At 49.2% G+C, this 12602-nt stretch overlaps 1 protein-coding gene and 1 non-coding gene across 2 annotated transcripts; one reads left to right on the forward strand and one right to left on the reverse strand.

Moving 5' to 3' along the window:
- The first annotated feature begins 749 nt into the window (after window positions 1–749).
- trnak-cuu (transfer RNA lysine (anticodon CUU)) lies at window positions 750–822 on the forward strand. The gene has a single exon. It is a non-coding gene; the product is annotated as a tRNA-Lys (tRNA).
- Window positions 823–2345: 1523 nt separating this feature from the next.
- Window positions 2346–8149, reverse strand: LOC132462103 (cyclic nucleotide-gated olfactory channel-like). Its single transcript, XM_060057706.1, has 6 exons — window positions 8046–8149; window positions 5674–5766; window positions 4955–5128; window positions 4593–4700; window positions 4379–4485; window positions 2346–4169 (listed from the first exon to the last, which is right to left on the reverse strand). Exons 1-6 carry the CDS (start codon window positions 8144–8146, stop codon window positions 2701–2703), a joined length of 2052 nt encoding a protein of 683 aa, XP_059913689.1. The 5' UTR covers window positions 8147–8149; the 3' UTR covers window positions 2346–2700.
- Between the last annotated feature and the right edge of the window lie 4453 nt (window positions 8150–12602).

A 12602-nucleotide genomic window follows, 5' to 3' on the forward strand; every position in this document is an offset into this window, starting at 1 on the left:
TCACCAGCTGGTCCAGGGTCTTCAAGGACGGTGGGTCTAAGTGAGGACCAGGAGGGGTTTCACCAGCCGGACACAGGACTTCTTGGAGGGCTGCAGAGGACCGTGTTTAACGGTAGGTTTGGTACACAATATGTAAGAATAACGTTACTCAGATTCACCACAGGGGGTCGACAGCACCAAGGACAACTTCAGGCTAACGGTTAATGTTTTCAATGTTACGTTTTAATGGTGATTCATGCGGTAAAGCAGATAGTCGTTTTTAGATAGTCAATTTTTCTTGATTCTAATTCTGTGTAGTTATTTTTAATCTGCAGTTAATACTGAGATAAGGACAACAAACTTCGTAAGTTCTCATATAAGAGGTTAAGACCTAGTACTGTGGCCTGCAGTGCTTCCCAAGGCTAGTTCAGACCACAGGGCTTGTTAGGACCTAGTTAAGACCACAGCTCTGGTAAAGACCTAGTTCAGACCACAGCACTGGTTTAGACCAGAGCTCCCCCCATGTCCCCTTTCCAGAACCCAGGAGATTACATACGCTCAGAGATGAGTTTAAGGGTTGAAAGGAGATTATTCAGGGGGGACTGAGAGGGAGGGGGCCCAAGAATTTTAATCATATGTGATTTATCAGTGGGGAATGAAATACGGCTACTTTCTATCAACATTTGAAGACATCAATGTCGAGGAGATTTAACGCAGTGTTTTTTTGTGTTTATTTTTTTTTTAATGTTGTCTGGTATTGATTATTGAAAGCCCGGCTAGCTCAGTCGGTAGAGCATGAGACTCTTAATCTCAGGGTCGTGGGTTCGAGCCCCACGTTGGGCGCTATATACTTTTAACCTAGTCCATCTGATGGAACAAAAAAGGAAAATGAGTAGTTCTTGGTTCTGTTCGATCATAGAGCCACACTAAATGTCAGCCGGTCAGCAGTTTGCGTGTTTGAGCCACAACATTTTGCATTGCTATGAAGTCAGCTAGAAAGTTTGAAAATAAGCTGCAACTACGGTTTGTGGCGGCAAACCATAAAAGTCTTGATAATTTGAAAGGGCCAATAAGCAATATAGCATGACTTTGAAAGCATGGCTATTCTCCTTAGATGGTATTCTAGCATACCAGGGTATAATACAATCCCATTGCCATTGACTGTTTCAATGGTTGAGTGGGATTCATTTGTTGCGAACTTTGCCATAGCTGACATGCAGAAATTTTTACAAGACACATGTGCGTATGTTCATCGGTCTCTGTGGCGCAATTGGTTAGCGCGTTCGACTGTTAATCGAAAGGTTGGTGGTTCAAGCCCACCCAGGGACGAGCCTATTTTAGCTGACCACCAGGCTAAGCATCAGCCCAAACCTGTAACCTTTGTTAAGCGAAAGAATCTACTTTGTTTCCAAGAGTATAAGCAGTTCATCAAGATAGAACTGCTCTGTCATTTGCCTTCTAACCATGTACTCCCGCTGACTTGAGTACGGACTGTCTGAAAGAAGAGCAATCTGGTTAAAATGCGTTCTAGGAATTGGAAGTATTTAGGAGATTAGATATCATCCATTTCACCTTGTCTTACGATCATAACATGGAAATCGTTTTTTTCTTGAAAGCCATATTTTGCTCTCTTTTTTTTACCAACACAACATTTAAGGGGGCCACAGAGAGAAGAAAGCTTATTCTTAAGACCACACTTCTGGTTAACCGTTTAGACCTAGATAAGACCTATTTAAGGAGCCATGTTTAAGGTCTTCAATGTGGTTTGTTTCAAAACAGAGAACACACGCTCCACGTTTGTATTGCAGCGGTCGCTGCTGCCACCTAGTGGCGGGTTTTGGATACCACGTTTGTTTGCCTGATTGGTAGATATAAACTGAAGAACGGTAACAACTCTTGACTATATTTCTTACACAAAGTTATACGATTTAACCATCTTGTAGAATATATAGGGTCCCAAATCAGTCCATCAATGTCGGCAGTACATTCTCATGGCCATAATAATAAGGGGTTAATTGCATAATGTAAAGTGCATTTTATTTCTTGAAATAGTTTTATGCGGCAGAAAATGTATAATTACATTACAAAAGCTACAATTCATCGCAAAATATGTGTTTATACATCAAAAGTGTTTAGCTGTCTTGTTCAGAGAAGTACTTTATAATTTAAAGGATTTCCTTAGTTAGAGAAGCTGGGTAATGAGTGTGGCGTTACTGCAGGTAGCACTCATCCCTGTGATCCCTCGGAGGAGAGCTCTCCCCGGGGGAGTAGGGAAGTGGAACAGCGGGTTGTCCTGGACGACGAGATGTGGTCCTGGTACCCAGGGTCTAGTCCTGGTACCCAGGGTTTAACCCTGGTACTATCCTAGCCTCTCAGCCTGAGCCCTGTATCCTAGCCACTCAACCTGACCCCATGTATCCTAGCTCCTCAACCTGACCCTGTATCCTACCTCCTCAACCTGAGCCCTGTATCCTAGCCACTCAACCTGACCTCTCTATCCTTCCCCTCTCAACGCCCTCACTTCCCCATGACACGGCATCAGAACAATGGCAGCTTCATAATGTCTAATAAAGTTGCAAGGCAATCTACTCATCGACATCTATTTCATTGTGAAAGACGATCTTATCAAGGCAATGAGGAAGAACACTCACACGCTAGGTGTTGTCGTCAGGCTGATTCCAGGCTTCAGAGTTAATGTGACCTCATCGCTATGATTTCCCTCTAGGCACTGGCCTTTGTTTGCATATGATTACCGTGTGCCGAGGCCGCTGAGCCGCGGGCCGCCAGCAGGCTGTCCGTTTCCAGGGCCGCTTCCTCTTCTAGCATGTCTGAGTCGCCGTCGGCCGCTTGGTTCAGCTGGCTCTCCAGAACGGTGATGCGCTGCTTCAGCCGCTGCTGCGTCACCGAGTACTCGTTGAGCAGCCGGGAGAAGCGCGTCTGCAGCATGTCCAGAGACGACTCCAGCCGCTCCACCTTCTCCTCCGTCTCCTCCTTGCCCAGCCCTCCCGGCCCGTCCGCGTCTTCGTCCAGAAGACCCTCCTTCATGAGGATCTCGCGACCGCGCTCCTCCAGCACCTTCTTGGCGTCCGGGTACTCCATCACCGCCTCCATCAGGTCTTCCTTGTTGAGGCAGAAGAGGTCGGAGTAGCCGATGCTGCGTATGTTCGCTGTGCGTCGGTTCCCCATCTTGCTGCCCTTGATGTTCAGGATGCTGATCTCGCCGAAGCAGCTGCCGGCGGTGAGCAGGGCGTACTGTGTAACGCCGTCGTCTGCCACCACGCCAAGCTTCCCCTCCTTGATGATGTACATCTCCTTACCGATGTCCCCCTTGCGGCAGATGTAGTCTCCGGGACTGTAGACCTGGGGGCGAAGCTTCAGCACCAACTCGACCAGCAGTCCTGCCTCACAGTCTTGAAAGATCCGCACCTTTTTCAGGGTGAGAAGATGCACGTTGATGGCGATCTCCGCCCTCAGTTTGTTGGGCAAGTTCTTAAGCACTTCCTGTTCGTCAACCGCTTTCTTATTGGTCCAAAGGTAGTCAAACCACTTGATGACACGGCCCTCCAGTTCTTTGCTCACTCTGCGGAAGTGCATGTAGTGTTTGATGGCGTCGATGCGGGCCTGAAACTCGGCACGCGTGGCATTCATGTTTGCGATCATGGAGCCCACGTTTCCCACGATCGTGGCGAAGATCAGCACCCCAACAAGGAAGTCGAAGACCACAAACAGGTACTCCTCATCTCGCACGGGCGCCGGCATCTCCCCGATGGTGGTGAGGGTCAGGGTGGACCAGTACAGGCAGTAGACGTAACACCGTGTCAGGGCGCCGTACACCGGGTCGGACATGTCGGGGTACACCCAGGTGTCGGAGCCGAACCCCAGGGACTTGGAGATGGCGAAGTAGATGCAGGCGTTCCAGTGGATGATGATGAGGATGTAGAGCACCAGGTTGCAGATGCGGAAGATGTTTGGGTAGTTGGTGCGGGTCTCGGTTCGGTCGAAGAACTCGAACATGCGCGGGAAGCGCAGCAGACGGTTGAAGCGGAGCTGCGGCGTGTGTATCCCCGTGGCGATGTAGCCAAGGTCTGTGGGCAGGATGGACAGCACGTCCAGCTTGAACTGGAATGTGCGGCCGTAGTTCTTCCTCAGCTTGGCCGTGTCCTTTACCAGCAGCCCCTGCTCCAGGAACCCTTGGAAGGAAGGATGGAAGGAAGGAAGTACATGGCATCGTGTTCGGCACTTCTCATCACTTCGTAATAGTGAAGTGATGTAACTTTGGGTCCAACTGGGTACGGTTGGACCCAACCGTACCCAACTGTATCGAAGCTTCACCGACCCCTTAAAGGCCCAAACCCGGAGGGGAGGCCCTTCCTCTAAACAGGCTTTGATCTTGATCTACCTGTGCGAAGTCGTACACACGTGTCCATGAGATACACCAGGTCTGAGATGTAGTCCAGCACCAGCCAGCATATGTACATCTCCAGCTGCAGCTTGTCGAAACAGGCCCTGGGAATGGATCATGAACCCAACAGACGTTACGTGAGCGTTCCAACAACGGCTAGCGTATTGCACGCATAGATTCACAGCTTAAGAATATCTCTTCCATTTGTTACCTCGCCACGACAAGGACCCAGTTGTAGAGCACGGCAGCAGCGATCACAAACAGCCAGCGGTAGTAGCTGTCATCAGAGGGAGACACCACCATGTCGGCCCATGTCTTCCTGGAGGGTGGAGGAAGACAATTAACTATATCGATTAAACTTGCTCGAAGTGTGACCGGGATGAGCAGGATAGTTAATGCAGAGGATGAGGACGTTGCTGTTAAACAGACGGGAGGTTCATGAATACATTACTGAGTGACTGCAAACCAGACATGGTCATGGTTTAGCATTCCTTCAGCAAACATAGAGGAAGGCAGACAAACAGAAGGCAGATGGACAGTCCAATGAACCGGCAGATGAACCGACCGACCTACCTCGGTTTCTTCTTTGCCTCTGTCTTCCCGTTGGCGTCCGTTTGGGGGTTGGGGCTGGCCGCCACCCGGACCTCTGGGCCCCGGAAGCGCTCCAGGAAGGAATCTGGTCGCTCCTCCTCCTCCTTCAGACTCTTGTGAGCCCACTCCCTCAGCGTCACCACCAGAGTCACTAACCTGGGGAGGACACCAGAGTTCTTCACAGAACAAAGACTACATTTCCCAGGAGCACCTTTGCCCTTCATTGGTAGGGCTGGGTAAAAAAATCTATTCATAGGACATGAAATAGATTTAATTTTTTTGGTTTTGTTACCATTATTATTATTTTTGCACTTTGATAAAAAATGCCTTAATGCAATTTGCAGTGATGGAATGCTGTAGTTCAAGTACACTTTCATTTGCAATTCCTTTCTAATTTCAAAATTGCGCTTTTGAGACAGTTTAAGTTTAAACTGTCCAATTCACAAGTTTGCACTTAAAACCTGTTGTTTAAGATGAAGAGAAAAATAAAGTACATTTCTATTTTGTAACACAGTTGAGCCATTTTCATTATTTAAGAGCAGATTGAATCAAATCAAATCGTGATTAATCGATTCAGAACCTTATGAATCGAAATTTAATCGATTTAGGAAATTGGCCACGATACCCAGCCCTACTCATTGGTACAAATGTGCAACGACGCGTTGCCCTTAACCCGGCCTGAGGTTGTGGTTGATCCTTACCTCGATAGGGCTCCGAGTCTGATGGAGGGGCTTGGTTCGATGTCAGCGACCCTCTCGAGCTCGGAGGAGGTGTCATCACCCACCGAGGACACCCTGGGAGGAGGAACACCAGGAGCCAACGTGAGTCCCATCTAGGAGACTTAGGGTTGAACTTCTGCATCAAATGTGTGCGCAACGCTACAAACCAAAGAAGTGTGGTCATGGTTATGGGTCCGGGATCCTGATATAGTTCAGTAACATCTACTTATCTTTCTGACGTAACCTGTAATAAATGAACCGATGAATGTAGCAGGAAAGACGAAGCTGCCCTGCCGTGTCGTTCTACCATTTGGGGCCTGTAGTTTACGCCGCTGTGTCCCTGGTGTAGCCCACAGAGGCCTAAGATAGCTATTCAATGCAAAGGTATAACCTGGCCTTACAGCAGAGACAGGTCATTACGGAGCAGGTAGGGGTTAGACAGTACAGAGACAGGTCATTAAGGAGCAGCTAGGGGTTAGACAGTACAGAGACAGGTCATTGAGGAGCAGGTAGGGGTTAGACAGTACAGAGACAGGTCGTTAAGGAGCAGGTAGGGTTGGAAAGTACAGAGACAGGTCACTAAGGAGCAGGTAGGGGTTAGACAGTACAGAGACAGGTCATTAAGGAGCAGGTAGGGGTTACAGTACAGAGACAGGTCATTAAGGAGGACGTAGGGGGGTTAGACAGTACAGAGACTGGTCATTAAGGAGCAGGTAGGGGTTAGACAGTATAGAGACAGGTCGTTAAGGAGCAGGTAGGGGTTAGACAGTACAGAGACAGGTCATTAAGGAGCAGGTAGGGGTTAGACAGTACAGAGACTGGTCATTAAGGAGCAGGTAGGGGTTAGACAGTAGAGAGACAGATCATTAAGGAGCAGGTAGGGGTTAGACAGTACAGAGACAGGTCATTAAGGAGCAGGTAGGGGTTAGACAGTACAGAGACAGATCATTAAGGAGCAGGTAGGGGTTAGACAGTACAGAGGCAGGTCATTAAGGAGCAGGTAGGGGTTAGACAGTACAGAGACGGGTCATTAAGGAGCAGGTAGGGGTTAGACAGTACAGAGACAGGTCATTAAGGAGCAGGTAGGGGTTAGACAGGACAGAGACAGGTCATTAAGGAGCAGGTAGGGGTTAGACAGTACAGAGACAGGTCATTAAGGAGCAGGTAGGGGTTAGACAGTACAGAGACAGATCATTAAGGAGCAGGTAGGGGTTAGACAGTACAGAGGCGGGTCATTAAGGAGCAGGTAGGGGTTAGACAGTACAGAGACGGGTCATGAAGGAGCAGGTAGGGGTTAGACAGTACAGAGACAGGTCATTAAGGAGCAGGTAGGGGTTAGACAGGACAGAGACAGGTCATTAAGGAGCAGGTAGGGGTTAGACCAGGGGTGTCAAACGTACGGCCCGCGGGCCGGATCAGGCCCGCAAACGGGTTTAATCCGGCCCGCGAGATGATTTTGTGAAGTACAGTATTGAAAAAAAAAAATATATATAAAAATCCTTCCTAGCATTACATGGATTGCATTGACTGGCACTGATTAATTTGTTGTACATTGAACTACTGGACAATTGTGTGTAACTGGAAGTCGCTTTGGAATGTATCGTAAAATGATCTGCTATTTTTCAATGAAAGAAACTGCTGTTCTTAATGTGTCCACTAGAAGTCGCAATAGCAATTATGTTAAGCAAGCAAACTTTATACCGGGGCTGAGCAGGGAGCAAGTATAAACAGGTAGTGCAGCTAGCCCGGAGCTACCTTGTCGTTCTGCCTTATACTTCCAACATTATGCGCTTTGGCACTCTCATTGCCCCAAAATGTCTCTGTCAAAAAGACGAAAAGTGGACACAGAGTGCAGAGTTTTCCAAGAAAAATGGTCATCGTCCTTTTTATTCACGGAAGTAAATGGGAAACCTGTGTTTGGTGTGCTCACAGCATGTTTAATTTTACATAATTATGCCATATTTTTACAGGTCCGGCCCACTTCGGAATAGATTATCCTCCATGTGGCCCCTGAGCTAAAATGAGTTTGACACCCCTGGGTTAGACAGTACAGAGACAGGTCATTAAGGAGCAGGTAGGGGTTAGACAGTACAGAGACGGGTCATTAAGGAGCAGGTAGGGGTTAGACAGTACAGAGACGGGTCATTAAGGAGCAGGTAGGGGTTAGGGGCCATTTGTTCAAGGGTGCATACAGGTAGCCTGTTGACCATCGAATCGAGTAAACAAATCGAGACCCTTCCTGCCGGGAGTCCGCCTACGTCATCCGGCCCCCACAACTTCAGAGAAACCCATCTTGCTCGTCATCCAGTATTCTGAACACCCAGGAGAACCCAGCGGAGCCCGCGACCCCTGACCTGCTGAGGGGCCTGTCGTCGCTCCCCGGCTCCGCCTCCAGGGTGGTCTTCACCGAGAGGTGGTGGGGGGAGATGTCCCCCCCCGCGGCCTGGCCCGTCATCCTCGCCCCTCCTGGAAGAGAAGGCGGCTTCAGGTCAGAGCAGCTCTTTATGCATCCCCACGCTGAACGACCTGCTTTGGCCCATCCTAGCCTGCTAGGAGCGGGAGACGTGCAGCGCCAGGAGCCAACGCCGGCGTTCCCCTCATTTGAATACTGTCCGTCACCCTATCAGTCTCTTATGGGACGGTTTGGAGAGACTTCGTGAGCAGGTAGGGGTTAGGGGGACATCTTTTGCTCAAGGATGCCTACAGGTTAGGCTGCTGGTATTGGGGATCGAACCCGGAACCTTTCTTCTTTAACCAACTGACCGCAAGACTCTGGCCCTCCTATACACTTGGATCTGCACAGAACCTCTACCGATTTACTGGGGTACTGACTGAAATGTACTTCCAGTACATTTGTTAAGTGTTGACTACTGCCTGTCCTCAATGCCCCATGATTTCATTCAAAGGAGAAAGAGAAAGTGTTTGGGAATGCTCAAATGGCCTTGTTCATTGACAGGAAGCTGAGACAGCCACTCTCTCAATGTGGCCCAGCATCATTGATAGACGCTGTTTACCGTATTATATAGTATTAACAGTGCAGGATATAATGCAGGCTGGTGGTTTGCTGTGTTAGCCCAGTATTATGAGTGCAGGATGTAACGCAGGCTTGATTGTTTGCGTTTTTAGCTCAATATTATCAGTTCAGGATGACACACAGGCTGATTGTTTGCGGTGTCAGCTCAGTAATATGTCTTGCAGCCGGGGGACCAGACTGGTCTAGAAGGGCCTAGCTCCCTCATGGGGTCCGCCACGTTGCTACGGAGACCGCGATGAGCGAACCGTCCAATGAGAGTTGGACCTCGGGAACCTTGTTGAGCATGTTTTTAGGAATCATAAAGTCACCATGGAGACTTTATTATAGAAATACAGCATCTTTAGGAGCATCTCCTCCGATTCTGTACCTCGACCCTTCTCAGCATCACTCTTGAGCCTCTCTGGACCAAAGCTTGAACAATAAGTATTCAATATAAATGGTTAACATTGATTCACTCCTAACACTGAATCTGATGGAGAAGATGCTCTCTCTGTCAGGAGCCGGTGGGAGACGTGATCCTCAGACAGATGAGGATGTGTTTAGACAACTGTTATCATTGTGTGGCTAATTGGCGTGTCATTAAGGAAAACACACTAACCGCCTGCCACGAACCAGCGCTCGCCGACAGCCAATCAGGGCCGTCTCCGAGGACCGCCGTCACTACGGTAACCGGCCAGTCGAGGGAACGCAGTGAGTGCGTGTGACGGCTAGTCGCTACGCTAAACAAATATGCAGGCTTATTATGTCGTTTACTGGAGCTAAAGACAAGCACCCATCACGTATCAAAGCAGCCCACTCAAACCATCCCCCAGATAGGAGACTGCTCACGTTATAGGGAGTCAATGAAAGTGACTTAAACATGGTAGGTTGTCGTTTAAAACTATAAACTAAATAAGATGAAGCAGATTATGCTAATACGTATTCTTTATTGTCAAGTTTATATGTTGCACACTTTTTTCTACGCATGATTATCAACAAATGGAGTTTACAATTACGTTGTTATCATGTGATTGATGATTGATTTTGATTGATCAATTCCAATCAGGTCCTCTTATGAGTATTAAACTTGGTGAACGTTGACTCATGCCGTGCCGGGGCTGAGATGTAAAGCACTTCACAGCAGACAAAGATCAGAGGCTGGCTATGTAAATGAAAGATAAGGAGAGAGATTTGCGGCTCACCTGTTCCCCTCGACCTGCTCCACCTGCTCCTTTAATCCAACAAAGACCTCCCAGAGAGCCCGCACGCCCGGACCCACGCCCGGCCCATGGCAGCGGAGATGGAGGGAGGGATAGACACCGGTGGGTGGAGGTACGGGTGGAGGTAGGGGGTGGAGGAGTGGAAAGCCGAGGATCAGATTGAGGTACAAAAGGTAGATGGAGTGGAGAGGGTAGAGATGGAGGTAGGGAGGGTAGCGATAGAGAACAGAGGTTCAGAGGGTAGAAGGAGGTGGAGGTGGATAAGGGTGCAGAGATGGCGGCACAGAAGGGTCCTCCTCCGGTTCCTCCTCCCAGCCCCGATGAGCTCGACTGTGGGGCCTCCTAAGTGATCCGGGCTGCTCCCGCATTGGGGCCGGGGCCTCCTCCGATTGGCCGAGCCGAGGCGGGGGAGGAGATGTGGACGGTGTGGAGATCTTCCCCGGATACCGCCCTGAGACCCGGGGCCACCGGGGAGAAACCTTCAGGTCCTCAGCCGAGGCAAACAGAGAGAGCGCACACACGTGCGTACGTACATGCATACGTACTGTACATGCATACATAGACATGCATGCATACATACATTCACACACACATACACACACACGTTTACAAACACACATACAGACAAACATACACGCACACACACACACACACGTATACACTCGCACACACACATGTACACACAGACACAGACACACGTATACATACACACACACACACACACACACACAGGCATACACACACACACACACACACAGGCATACACACACACACACACACACACACACACACACATAAACAGACACGCACGTACAAAAACACACACACACACACACATGCACACACAGACATACATATACACCCACACATATACACATACACACACAAACACACGTATACAGACACACACATAAACACAGAAACACACAGACACATATACAGATGCACACACATATACACACACACACATACAGAAACACAAACACTGAGAATATTTTGACATTATTAGTAATTGAATCACTGAAATACAAGATTACTTCAAAGCGTAGTGATGATTGCTCACGTGACGGATGTATTTGTTTCATCTTGCTGAAACAGAGCGACAGGTCTCTGACGGAGCGTGGCAAACCGCTCCGAGCTCCGAGCTGCAGTCAGTTCATCACAGCCCTGCCCTGATGCCCGTGCACAGTGAACAGCAATCTGCCGGCAAACGGAGTGTAGCGGGGGGGGCCAAATGTCCAGAGACCAGCGTCTCGTTTCAGTGGAAAATGAGAATAACGGCTATGAGAATTCCTGCTGTCTAAAAATAAATAACGTCTGGAAGTGAGAGTACTCTCACAGTTTCCATTGTTTAATAGCGGGCAGCATTGCAATGTTTTAACAGTTAACTGCATTCCATTTTACATTGAGTGTGCTTAAAAATAAATCCTGACCTACGTATTGCTCAGGAGTTTTATATCAGGATAGTCTAGTGCTTGGGGTGTTTGTCTCGCGGACAGGAGGTTCTTGGTTTGATCCCCTCACAGGCCACCTGTAGGCATCCCAGGTCATTAAAGACCGGTCTCTGTACTGTCTAACCCCCCTACGTCCTCCTTAATGACCTGTCTCTGTACTGTCTAACCCCTACCTGCTCCTTAATGACCTGTCTCTGTACTGTCTAACCTCTACCTGCTCCTTAATGACCCGTCTCTGTACGGTCTGACCCCTACCTGCTCCTTAATGACCTGTCTCTGTACTGTCTAACCCCTACCTGCTCCTTAATGACCTGTCTCTGTACTGTCTAACCCCTACCTGCTCCTCAATGACCTGTCTCTGTACTGTCTAACCCCTACCTGCTCCTCAATGACCTGTCTCTACTGTCTAACCCCTACCTGCTCCTTAATGACCTGTCTCTGTACTGTCTAGCCCCTAGCTGCTCCTTAGTGACCTGTCTTTGTACAGTCTGACCCCTACCTGCTCCTTAATGACCTGTCTCTGTACTGTCTAACCCCTACCTGCTCCTTAATGACCTGTCTCTGTACTGTCTAACCCCTACCTGCTCCTTAATGACCTGTCTCTGTACTGTCTAGCCCCTAGCTGCTCCTTAGTGACCTGTCTTTGTACAGTCTGACCCCTAGCTGCTCCTTAATGACCTGTCTTTGTACAGTCTGACCACTAGCTGCTCCTTAAGGAGCCGACGGCCCTGTAAGTCTCTCTGGACGACCGCTGGTGCAGGGCAGTGAAGCCATCAGAGTAATGAGCCTCTGTGTTGTCTGGGTTTCATTCTGTGGCCCCGGGGGGCCCTCCCACTCCAGTCCAGCTGTAGAACGAGGAGATCATCTCTGGATGCTGTGATCCCACACGATTATCCTCTGGGGGGAGGGGGGGGGCACCTGCCGCGGCCCTCCAGCCTCGGTCACCGTGGTAACCAGCAGAGCGGAGTACGCGTGTGAAGGGCCCCCCTCCCGGACCATACTCTCACAGGACTGGATCGCCTGGACGTTTCCTAGAAGGTCTGAGACGAGAGAAGATGATCCTTATTAAGCCTTGGAAACAGGACCACAGCAGTGGTGTTTGGCGTGCATAACTACGTTTCTTCACAGCTGCTCTAGATGGACCTGGATCTAAAGGGGTTGGCAGACGTTAACGCTGCTTACAGCCATTCCGAGTGTGTCAGCAGAGCTGGGACATCTGCTGAA

The sequence above is a fragment of the Gadus macrocephalus genome, chromosome 7 (genome assembly GCF_031168955.1).
Source record: "Gadus macrocephalus chromosome 7, ASM3116895v1".
Lineage (NCBI taxonomy): Eukaryota > Metazoa > Chordata > Actinopteri > Gadiformes > Gadidae > Gadus > Gadus macrocephalus.